Raw genomic sequence first — 12,318 nt, 5'->3', positions numbered from 1 at the left:
AGGCAATTTCCAACCGATATCGACACATTTGAGTGTTTTAGGTTAATGAACACATTCACTTTTAGACTTGGTGAAAATGAATAGGATTAATTCATTCGGTTCCCGGAAATCCGGATTTCCGGAAGCATGTTCCAGTACTGGGATACTATTTGTGAATTTCAAAAGATTGCTGGCAATATTGGTATCAAAATTCTTGGAATTGCATCAGTAGGCTGTATCTCGTGGTTTTGGAACCACGAGTCCATTCAGTAGATCTACATAGCAATTGTTAGACTAATACTGGCATACGGGTGCCTTGTTAAGTGGCAAAAGGGTGAAGTTATGATAATCTAATCAAAGGTAAACCAGCGATTCTGTATGGCGTACAATCGGCACTTCAACAGGGAATTTGTTGTAATAGAATCAATTTTTGCTTTGACAGTCAGGCTGCCCTGAAAGCACTGCACAGTGTCTTGAAACGTCGTTTTCGTGCTCAAAATTAATAGCGTCTAATCTGTTAACTTTAAAAGTATAGTTTGTTCGGAGAAGTTGTTGCCCTTATGATTACGCATCCACAGGAGTATATCGTTCAGTGATTAATTCACCTATAAGTGATATACGAAATTTATTTTCTGAACTAATTAAGATAGAGGCTTTGTGTCTTCGGCAAAGTTGTAGCAAATGTTGCTGCAAAAGAAATTGCTAAAGACACCATACGTCTATTGTGGAACGTATTATATGGAACATATTTTTGCCGAACATAGTTACTTTCTATCTGTTGAATCTAAAAAGATATTCCAAATTTTGTGATATTTTTGAGGTCGTCTCGTTGAAAACTTGTGCGGTGTACATCGTATCTCAAAATCTGCTGGCCTAATCGAATTGAAATTTTGCACAGTTTTTATATCACTTTTCAGGTAACTACAGAAGCTTTTATTTGTCGTTTAATTTTTTAACTTTTGGTAGCACTGTAACAAAAATTGTATTTTTTTTGCTCCTTTTTACCCCAAATCAGAAGGCGAAATCCCACAAATATAAATATGTTATTGCAAGAGGGAAGAGATAATGTGCAGACTCACCGGTAGTTGACGATCACATCTCGTGGGTCATCTTGGAACCAAGCAGATCACTGTGATGTCTCGTGGCTGGCAGTCGTTCTTCACCATACGTGCGCCTGCATAACGAGGCCGGCTGATGGAGAGGTAGGACGGTCTTGACTGCGTCGATTCGTTCACCGTCGTCGCCGGTGCGTTCGATGATAGCGCCAACTAATTGTAACCTGCGAGGTTAATTCCCGTTCAATGCTGCTCGACCTAACACGTCTTTCGGCCTCGTCGAAAGTTGCGGAACTTCCGAATCTCGCTTTTCCGGGTCTCGGGAACACGAGCGCAGTTTTGTTGATGTCGCTGGCGATAATCAAAATTGTCTCCCGATCGCAGAGCGCACGGATAAAATGTCTCCGTTATTTTTACCACACCGATGACCACCAGGACGATTGCGACGATACCCAAGCAAAAGGGGATGGAAAAACTAGCCTTTTGACCCGGCCGAAGCAAGAATAGGCACACGTGCGCGTTCGTTTCGGCCAACCTAATTTCACTTCCGTCCACCACGAAACTTGCCGGGCGAATCTCGCCTTTGTGGGAAAAAGGGCACCACTTTTGGCAATAGCGGTCGCACTACGGCCCGACCTCGACCGTTCACTCACTCGTGGCGTTTTTTCCTTTTTTCGCCTCCCGTCGGGGAGAAATACCACCGCTCTCCGTCGACTTTTTTTTCAGACTCCCTTTTTTTCGGCGGGAATCGCAGACCGCCACCGACCGTACTCGGTCAACTCTTTTTTCCGACTATCCATTTTTATTTTGGCACCCGTTCTTCCGGGGATTTGTTTTCAAGCAAATTGTGCAGCGATCTTTTGTTTTCAAGCGGGCTGTCAAATGCCCACCTCTTGCAGTACACACTAATCTCTTATTCCTCCCTTTTTACATTTAAATTACACATTTTACTGTAACACAACATTGCCGTTACAGAAAAATTTCTCATGAATCGGCAATGGCTCGATTCATGAGAAATTTATGAGCCATACTCCTTTAAGGAGTCTCCCGGAGACTAATTAAATCGCTAATCGAATGCGATGCTCGATGTATCGACATTCTTCTACATGCTCCAGCTAGCTAAGGAACAAACTAATCTCAAAAAACAAATCACAAAACTACATAATACCGCCAGCAAATCCTGGCTAAACATTGCGAATCCGCCAACTAAAGTTTGGCTATAAGTCTCCGGGTAAGTCCTTGTCTCAAACTCGAAACCATCGTTTGCAACGGCAAAACATTCAATAAACTCTTAACCTATTATTAGGGCTAAATAGGTTAGAATTAACACTTAAGACTAATACTGAAACTAAGGACTTATAATGTGGTAGATTATTTGGTTTGCTAAGACTGACAGCTGCGTAGGAAAGGAGGTATTTAGTCTCCCAAATCGATATGAGTCCAGTGCTAGGGTTTTACCGCGCCCAGAATCGCGTTTCTTTTGGTTGATTTCACATCGACCCCCACTACAACTGTCTGATGGATCCGATTTACGGATCGCGACTGTGCTGGATCTAACAGGCTGTCGACACCAATCCAGGATTACTTATCTTTCGTTTCACGTCTTCGTTCTGTGCATGTAGCTGGTGTTGCTCATAGCTTACTTACTTATCCGAATCTATGTTCCGTCCGCGTCTGGATTCTTACTGTATCAGTTTCTCTCGCTCTGACAAACGGCTGGCCTTCTGAGGCTTGCGTGTCGTGGACTCTCGTGCTTCGATTTCTCCCGTATCGAGAACGGCAAACGCTGGAACGTTGTGTAAGCAGCTGGAGTTGGCAGGTTGTGAGGAGGGTTGGGTGCTTGGCTTCGTCCTACTTGAATCCCCCGCTCTGAGCGGTGTATGTCCGTTGGTGATTCCGCTTCGCCACGGTCTGCTGTGCTCAATTGTTGTCCTGGTATGCTCTGCTCCATCCACTGCATGGTTTTGCTTGCTCCGAATACGGCTCGTGCGCTTGCGCCAGTGACTGAGGTCTATCTTGGTTTGATGTGTCACCATGAAGCAGCTTACCTATGAGATTGACTTTTGCTATGTCTGCGGAGTCCAGAGGGGTCCGCCTTCGTCGACCTGCACCCCTGTGCAACGGCTCAAGGTTTTCCCGAGACTCGCTCCGAAAGTTCCGTCTCTAGTTTGCGGTTGCCTGCTTTCCTTCCTGTTGCGCTCGCGTGCTCGCTGGTCGATTTCTCTCGTTCCGAAAAGGCGCGCCTGTTTTAGGCTTCTGCTTTCTTGACATGCGTTTTCTCTCGAATCGCTAACGGCTTGCCTGCTGAAGGCTTCTGCTTCTGATGTGCGTTTTCTCCCGGTTCGCTAACGGCTTGCCTGCTGAAGGCTTCTGCTTCTCGAAACACGTTTTCTCCCGAATCGCTAACGGCTTGCCTGCTGAAGGCTTTTGCTTCTCGACGTGCGTTTTCTGCCGATTCGCTAACGGCTTGCCTGCTGAAGGCTTTTGATTCTCGACGTGCGTTTTCTTCCGATACGCTAACGGCTTGCCTGCTGAAGGCTTTTGCTTCTCGACGTGCGTTTTCTCCCGATTCACTAACGGCTTGCCTGCTGTAGGCTTTTGATTCTCGACGTGCGTTTTCTCCCGATACGCTAACGGCTTGCCTGCTGAAGGCTTCTGCTTCTCGACGTGCGTTTTCTCCCGATTCGCTAACGGCTTGCCTGCTGAAGGCTTCTGTCCTCGTTGATGGAAGTCCTGTCCCGTCCCTCGCGTCACGACAGCTCCTTGCTGCGACTGCGAGTTGTCATGGGCCTTCCTAGACCGCTCTTCGAATCCAAATGACGCTGGCTGGTGTGCCATGATGGGGAGGTAGTTTGAAAAGTTATTGCTCGCCACACCATGACAGGGCACGATTTGTCCCGATCGGCTAACGGTATTTTGGGAGCATGATGCCCGTGGTTAGCAGGTTGGAGCCTGCCGACATAGCTGAGTAAATTTTCTCTAATCCGCCTTAATGTCCTTTGCGTGAAACCTGCCTCTCTTTCCCGTGGCTACGTCTTCTAGAGTGTACAGGTTGACGCCCAGGACGTCTTTGACTATCGCTGGAACGAACTTGGGATCAAGTTTGCGGTTCACGTGGTTTGCTTTCGACGACAGACCGAAGGTTCTACGCCATACCAAATCTCCCGGTTTGAATGCTACTGTTCGTGTTCGAAGATTGTATCTCTGCTTCGCCTTTTCGTGATTGTTCCTGATGCGTCGCAGTACGAATTCCTGTACCCGCCGAACCGTTGACAGTCGCATATCCTGTGCTACCTTGGGGTCGTCTGGGGTGTTGAGACTTTGTTGCACGTAGAGATCTGTGTGAAGTATTAGGTCCCTTCCAAAGTTGGCGAAATGCGGACTTACTCCGGTCGCATCATGTTTCGCACCGTTGATGGCCGCCGTGATTGCTGGAAGCTGTGAATCCCACTCTCGATGATCTCCTTCTAGCAATGCTCGAATGCAGGTGATTAGTACTCTGTTGACCCGCTCTGCATTGTTTACCATTGGGCAGTAGTAAGCCGTCTTCATATGCACGATGTTGTGCCGAGCTAGCATTGACTTGAACACCGTCGACTCGAACTGTTTTCCATTGTCCGATAAAACTATTCTGGGACGTGAAAACTTCAAGAAGACTTCCTGCTCCAGAAACTGAACCATCTTTGAAGCGTCCGCGTTTTTCATTGGATGTACGACGACGTATTTCGTGATCCAATCTACGACTACTAGCATGACTGTGTTTCCCTGCTTCGAGCGTGTGAACGGACCAACGAAGTCCATTGATATTAACTCCCAGGGCATTTTGGCTGGCTTCAAGTTTCCCATCTGTGGCATCATCCTTGTGTTTGGTGCTTTACTTGCCTTGCAGGTTTGACAGCTCTTGACGTAGTTGCTTACCTCCTCCCGCATCTTCGGCCAGTGAAAATGGGCTTGAAGTTTCTGAAGAGTTCTGTGGAAACCCAAGTGTGCTGCTGTAGGTGAGTCATGGAACTTGCCTATTAACCCGCGTCGCTCTTCGAATGGTACCACCTTTTTCCACAAGTGGATCGCATTTCCATCTTCGTCCTTGCTTAAACAGTTCTTGTACAGCTCGTCGTTCGCTAACCTGAAGTCCGGGAAACGATCGCCTTCCTTCTGTACTTTATCCTTTAGCTGCATGTACCACGAATCAGTGGAGTTCGCACCGTCGAAGGACACCGATGCCACTATCCGTGATAGTGCGTCCGGCACTACGTTGATGCTTCCCTTCCGGTACTTGATCTCAAAGTCGAATGCGTTTAAACGTAACAACCACCGGCTCATGAGGGCTGTCGGATTCTTCATCGATCGCAGGTAGCTGAGTGCGGCATGGTCGCAAAAAACTGTAAACTTCACTCCTTCTATGTACCCTCGGAACTTCTCGATGGCGCGGATGACCGCCAGACATTCCCGTTCCGTTACCGAATACTTCCGTTCCGAAGACGATAGCTTCTGTGAAAAGTAGCAAATCGGGTGTTCTTCTCCGTCGGTCTCCTGCGTCAGTACGGCTCCAATCGCGACATCGCTGGCATCGCAGGCAATAGCGAATGGCATTGTATAGTCCGGCATTGCCAACACCGGGGCTGATACCAACGCTGCTTTGAGCTTTAGGAATGCTTCGTCTGCTTGCGTATTCCATCGAAACTTATTCCTTGTCTTCGTCAGTTCCGTTATTGGTACTGCCACTCGAGAGAAATCTGCTATAAAACGTCGGTACCAATTGCACATGCCGAGAAACCGTTGCACCTCCTTCCGATTCGTTGGAGCTGGGAATTTCACGATGCTCTCGATCTTTTCTTCATCGACTTTCCATCCGCTCTCATTCAAAATGTACCCCAGATATCTGATTTCTCGACGACAGAACTTGGATTTTTCTGGCGATATCGTCAAGTTTGCTCTTCGTAGACGCCTCGCTACTTCTTCCAACAGCTTGATGTGTTCGTCGAACGTTTTGGAGCAGATTACGATGTCGTCCAGGTAGTGAAATACGTATGGTTCCATGTCTGCGAACAAGTGTGTCATTAGTCGCGCGAGGGCTTGACTCGCTGTACAAAGTCCGAAGGGAACTACCTTGAACTGGAAGTGTCCTCGTGATGGAACCGTAAATGCTGTCAACGGTCTAGATGCCTCCTGCAACGGTAACTGCCAAAACGCATCCTTGAGATCGATTGACGAAATGTACTCGCAGCCGCCGAGATTGTTGATGATCGACGAGATTTGCGGAATAGGGTACCCTTCGTTAACCATCACCGAGTTTAAGTGGCGGGCGTCCAGACAGACCCGGTACTTCCCAGTTTTCTTCTTAACCGCTACCAGTGGGTTGTTCCACGGAGAAAATAGCGCTTCTTCTATCACATCCAGAGCGAGCATCCTGTCGATCTCGCGGTTCACTTCTTCTAGCACATACGGAGACATTGGATAGTGTCGCTGCTTGCGTGGTGGTGCGTCTCCGACGTCTATTCGGTGCTCATATAATGTTGTCCTGCCCAGCCTTCCTTCCGCTTTTGGGAACTTCGCAAGCGTTTCCTTAAGCTGTCTGTGTTGTGCTGCGCTCAGGACTTTCATTGGCTCATCCTCGTTCAGCTCCGTCTCCTCCAGCTCTGTTTCCACACTGCAGCATGTTGCTTTGACTCCGAACTTGTCCCAAAAGTTCATGCCCAGGATCAGGCAATCCGGAATTGTCGGAATCAACAGCAATGGGACGGTCTCGTTCCGGTTGTTAAAAACTATCGGCACTCGAACGAAGTGTGAAATTTTATGTTGCGTGCCGTCCGCTGTTTTGATGCCTCCAATCACGTTTCCTTTGCGCAGACTTAGCTGTTCGACGATCTTTACATTGTTGCCACCTAGCAGTGAGCAGTTCGCCCCGCTATCCAGCAGCGCTGTCATTTCTTTGCCCAGTATACTAATGATTGCATGTGGGCGATTGTCTAGTCCGGGATTGATGATGATTGTATTTAGTAATCCTAGTTCGGTGGTATCTGAGGGGTTTTCTATTGGTTGCGGAGATTCCTTACCCTCTATTGCAGATTCCCCGCGGTAGCGTTTCCCGCGTCTGTCCGACACGTGATGCAGCTGCGCAGAGAGTATCCCTTTCGTCCACAACGATAGCAGAAAAGAATTGCCTGTGGCTTTGCACAATCCATGAAACGATGTCCTTCCTCATCGCAGTTCCAGCAGATCATCCCCGTACGTCTCTGGTCTATCGGATCTGTTCTGTGTTCCCCAGCTCTGTCTTGCTCTCCTCGTACTGCGTTCTGCGGAGCTTGCAACTCCCGAGAGTGGTGCTGCGCAGGCGGAGGTTGCTGTCTCTGTACCTGGTTGCTGTACTGACGCTGTGTCTGCTGCGTGAGTGGTTGTGACGCGTATTGTCTGTGCTGCTGTGCGACGTTCGCCTTCTCCAAATTATGTGCTGACGTAAACGTTGGTCTAGCGTTCCTCGTCGTCAACTGCATCTTCAGCGCGCTGACTTGCTCCGTGAGCTGGTCTATCTTCAGCTGCCAGTATCCGTCATCATGTTGCGAGTATGCTCCTTCTTCATCGAGCGAGGAATTTTGCCCGTCGACCAATCCGCCTACCGAGTTTTCCTCCAGCTCTACTGTGTGTACCCTGCCGAACCGTGGTTGATGCTGCATTGCCGGTGCTGGTCTTGGTACAACAGTGGGTGTTGCGAAACTAGGCTCTAAAAGCGCACTGTGCGGAATTGGAACCCTGCGTTGCCTGTTCAGAAGCATCCTCGTTTCATCGTAGCTGGTGCAGATTTCCACCATTTCCTGTATAGTGTGTGGTCTGGCTGCGGTCACGATCGCTGCATAATCGGCATTCATGTTTTTCTTTACGATGAAAAACTTCTCTTCCTCGCACATCGGTGGCGTAACAAACCGAAATAATGCTGCGATGTCCCTATAATATTTCGAAAATGCCTCGTTGGGTCCTTGGAATCGGAAGCAAGCCTCAAGGCGCAAAATCTGTGCATATCCACTGGGTAGGAATTCCTTCCGTATCTCCCGTTTGAATGCCTCCCAGGAAAGTAATGTGTGCTGCGCCCTGGCTCGTGCGTACCAATCCAAAGCATCTTCCTGTAACAGATGTTTGATCGATGCCAATAAGGTGTCGTCGTTCATCCCTTCCGATCTAGCGAATGTTTCAACTCGGTCCAAGAATATGTTTAGCGACGTTGTGTCCTTCTCTCCCCGAAACTTGAATGGCCAGTTGTGTACTGCTTTCGTTGTGCGCCTCTCGTCGCCCCGATCGCTCGCCGTTCTGGTGTCTCGCCGCAGTAGATGATGCAGTAAATCATCGCGCAGCTGGTCGTACTCTTCCCATACGTTCCTGTTTCCTCTCGTGCCGCTGGCTGTTCCTGTTCGGTCGTTTCGTTCCGACCTGCGTTGGTTATCGATCGAATTCCAGCCGGCTCTCTCCTCTTCTTGCTGATCCGCTAAGCGCGAATTGTCCCACCGCTCGTGATTGTAAACACTCCTGGGAGTCGGTGGAATGTCCAGTGGTGGCGGCGTGTAATGTGACTCTGTCGTAATCCGTCCGTGATCGCTATAGAAACGTCTGCCGGAGAAGTCCAATTCGAGAGCACCTTGCCCTCGGCTCGCGGATAGTAACGAGCTGGATGCCGGAAGCGTTGTATGTTGACTGCTTCTTCTGCTATGCTCTGTCGACGCGACCGGTCCAGTCGCCCTGGCGCCGTTATCGTCTTGCGTTGGATTGTTCTCGTCCGCTAGCAGCTGCCGATTGGTTTTTGGCACTGCCCCTCCTGCACTTCCATAACCTGCCACACTCACTGGATTGGTTAAAGCACTGTTCACGTCACTGATTAACACTCTGACAAGCGCGTCGAGCGATCTGTGCGCGTCTGCTAGGAAACCCGGCGGCTTGAGACATGCCAACCTGTTCCTATAATGTACGAGTCGCGACCGTAATTGACTTAAATTTTGCTTGTCGGTGCTCTGAAGAGCAGGTCCGACAGCTTTCTGTAGCTCATAAATGGCTACCTGACAGGATTCTATATTAACAGTTGGACTCATAACGTGATCCGAACTGTTGTGAAAAATGTTTCGGGTCCGGTCATCTTGAACAGCGGCCCTCAACTTTTGAACTTTGACTCTATGAGTCATAGAACCTAGATTAACCATGTGACGTAAGGCCAACTCGTAGTTGATCTCTTCGTCATTTAGATGGGTGAAGTCCATCCTAAAAGTTTCTTAATGGATCGCAAACCAAATAAACTTAATTACTACCACAAATCTTTAATGTTACACTAATCTACTAATTGGCTCAAATAAACATGTGGGATTTTATGTTGGGCGCCATTGTAACAAACAATGGTATAGTTCCTTTTTGCCCAAATCAGAAAGCGAAATCCCACAAATATAAATATGTTATTGCAAGAGGGAAGAGATAATGTGCAGACTCACCGGTAGTTGACGATCACATCTCGTGGGTCATCTTGGAACCAAGCAGATCACTGTGATGTCTCGTGGCTGGCAGTCGTTCTTCACCATACGTGCGCCTGCATAACGAGGCCGGCTGATGGAGAGGTAGGACGGTCTTGACTGCGTCGATTCGTTCACCGTCGTCGCCGGTGCGTTCGATGATAGCGCCAACTAATTGTAACCTGCGAGGTTAATTCCCGTTCAATGCTGCTCGACCTAACACGTCTTTCGGCCTCGTCGAAAGTTGCGGAACTTCCGAATCTCGCTTTTCCGGGTCTCGGGAACACGAGCGCAGTTTTGTTGATGTCGCTGGCGATAATCAAAATTGTCTCCCGATCGCAGAGCGCACGGATAAAATGTCTCCGTTATTTTTACCACACCGATGACCACCAGGACGATTGCGACGATACCCAAGCAAAAGGGGATGGAAAAACTAGCCTTTTGACCCGGCCGAAGCAAGAATAGGCACACGTGCGCGTTCGTTTCGGCCAACCTAATTTCACTTCCGTCCACCACGAAACTTGCCGGGCGAATCTCGCCTTTGTGGGAAAAAGGGCACCACTTTTGGCAATAGCGGTCGCACTACGGCCCGACCTCGACCGTTCACTCACTCGTGGCGTTTTTTCCTTTTTTCGCCTCCCGTCGGGGAGAAATACCACCGCTCTCCGTCGACTTTTTTTTCAGACTCCCTTTTTTTCGGCGGGAATCGCAGACCGCCACCGACCGTACTCGGTCAACTCTTTTTTCCGACTATCCATTTTTATTTTGGCACCCGTTCTTCCGGGGATTTGTTTTCAAGCAAATTGTGCAGCGATCTTTTGTTTTCAAGCGGGCTGTCAAATGCCCACCTCTTGCAGTACACACTAATCTCTTATTCCTCCCTTTTTACATTTAAATTACACATTTTACTGTAACAGCACTTTGAAGCCAAAAATCGGACTTTTGCTAAAAAGAATCGGTTAATACAGTATTGTAAAACTAAAAATGCCAATAATTTTGTGAAAAACTCCTGTAGTTACCTGGGCAATGATGTAAAACAGAGCTGTGTCCGAACAATTGGTCCAGAAGATTTTGAGTTAATATCGCATTTTTACGTGCCTCGTGAAGATTCACTGTTAATCGCCCAATTTTCAATATTTCACAGTCAAAATTCAGGAAAATGTTGTTCAAATGTTGCATTACTGTATGGAAACTATGACTGATATGTCACCTGATATTTCTGGCAGAAATAAAAAAAATCCCGATTTCACCAAGAAATGTTAAAGCAACAACAAAGAACATTGTTGTACACTTTCGAGGCTTACCTATTGTTTAATTATGATATAATGTGCATTTTCTGCGGCTCAACGATTACACTGCATTTAATTTTTTTTACTTAATTTCACGTTTTGTGTTTTACACTGCTGCCATGTTTGTACGTGACGAATTTTCAAAAAAACTGTATAAAATATGCTCAGTCCATAGTTAGTAAAATACAGCAGTAGCATAATAAGAAATTTCATTTCTTAGTTGTAGCGTGATAATATGACCAAGGACTGTACAGGAACGAGAATTAGAACTCTTTTGAAAACTACCGGTGCCTTCAGATGTACGGTTTCTACGTCCGAATGCAGTGGAAACTAAGTAAACGTATAACCATGCAAGATATGTCCAAAAAATATCCAAAGCATGAAAATATTATAAATATCCAAAATAAAACGAAACTGGCCGAATTGCAAATACACTAAACAAACGGCAAAAATATCCTGCTCTACCAGCAAAAAAGTTTCAATGTGAAAACATCCCGCTTCCATACTCACCGCAGTCGTGAACCTGTCGAGTGCCGCTTTCAAACTGATCACTTCTTCATCCTTTTTCCGCATCGCGCTTTTAAGTTTATCATTATCCGCTCTGGAATAAAAATAAAAATCGAACTTATTATCTTTAGAGTACAGTACATGATGAATCGGATACTTACTTGGCCTGTTCATAGAGAGCTTTGTAGTCAATATAGTCACCACCATTCTCCTTGGATTCCACGTCCTTCTGTTCCTCGGATGCGGTCGAACCTACGCGCGATCGACCTCGTTCCGTTCCAGACTGTTAAATACATAAATAGTTAGTTTACTGCTACCAGAGAAATATGTAATCATCAACAAAAAGGTTGAAAGCAATGGTTTAACACTAGAATACTGGTTGTTCGCTTACTTCGTAACCCTCACTCTGGACCGAATTTGTACTGTACGACCTGGGAACCGTTCCGGACGATATATTTGACGTTATGGAAGCCCTGCTTCGACTACGACTTCGTCGTTCGTGATCTCTTAGCGATTGACTTCGTCCTACGTGGGTGGTATTGCCTTGGGATTTGCTAACGTACGACGATGGTGAGTAGCTGTTCAAACTGCCATTAGATCCAGAGAGTCCATTGGATGATAGGTGACTTGCTCTTTTCAGTCCGTAACTCAGTCCGCTGGATGAAACTCCATTGTCGTATGAAGTTGCGTAAGGACTGATGTAGCGATCCTTGTACGATGAGCTATAGGAACTACCGTTTCCATAGCGGTCCTTATCTTTGTAAGGAGATTTGTAGGCGAGGTTTGAATTGCTACCGTACGAATCCCGCCTGGACGATAAATTAGAATAGTCGAAGTAGTGACCTCCATTGCTTAGATTCAAACGAGCCGATGGACTCGATGTTGATGCAGGAGAGTACGAACTGTATGCACTGGTACTGGAGCTATACGGGTTGCTAGCTGGTGTGTAAGATCTCCCATAGTTGGAGCTAAGCGGACTCGTGATGACACTGTTCAATGGAGTTC

At 47.2% G+C, this 12,318-nt stretch overlaps 1 protein-coding gene across 13 annotated transcripts in view; it reads right to left on the bottom strand.

The window, feature by feature from the left end:
* LOC131690789 (protein phosphatase 1 regulatory subunit 12A) overlaps positions 1–12,318 on the bottom strand; it is a 247,265-nt gene that overhangs the window by 18,717 nt on the left and 216,230 nt on the right. For all 13 annotated transcript variants that reach the window (XM_058976803.1, XM_058976800.1, XM_058976799.1 and 10 more), the window contains 2 exons: positions 11,475–11,596; positions 11,317–11,407 (listed from right to left, as the gene is read on the bottom strand). In XM_058976803.1, coding sequence (XP_058832786.1) covers positions 11,317–11,407; positions 11,475–11,596 — 213 coding nt within the window. The remainder of the gene's footprint in view (positions 1–11,316; positions 11,408–11,474; positions 11,597–12,318) is intronic.

The sequence above is a fragment of the Topomyia yanbarensis genome, chromosome 3 (assembly GCF_030247195.1).
Source record: "Topomyia yanbarensis strain Yona2022 chromosome 3, ASM3024719v1, whole genome shotgun sequence".
NCBI classification, from domain to species: Eukaryota; Metazoa; Arthropoda; class Insecta; order Diptera; family Culicidae; genus Topomyia; species Topomyia yanbarensis.
The sequence above is the reverse complement of the archived record's forward strand: the minus strand, read 5'-3'. Positions and strand labels throughout refer to the sequence as shown.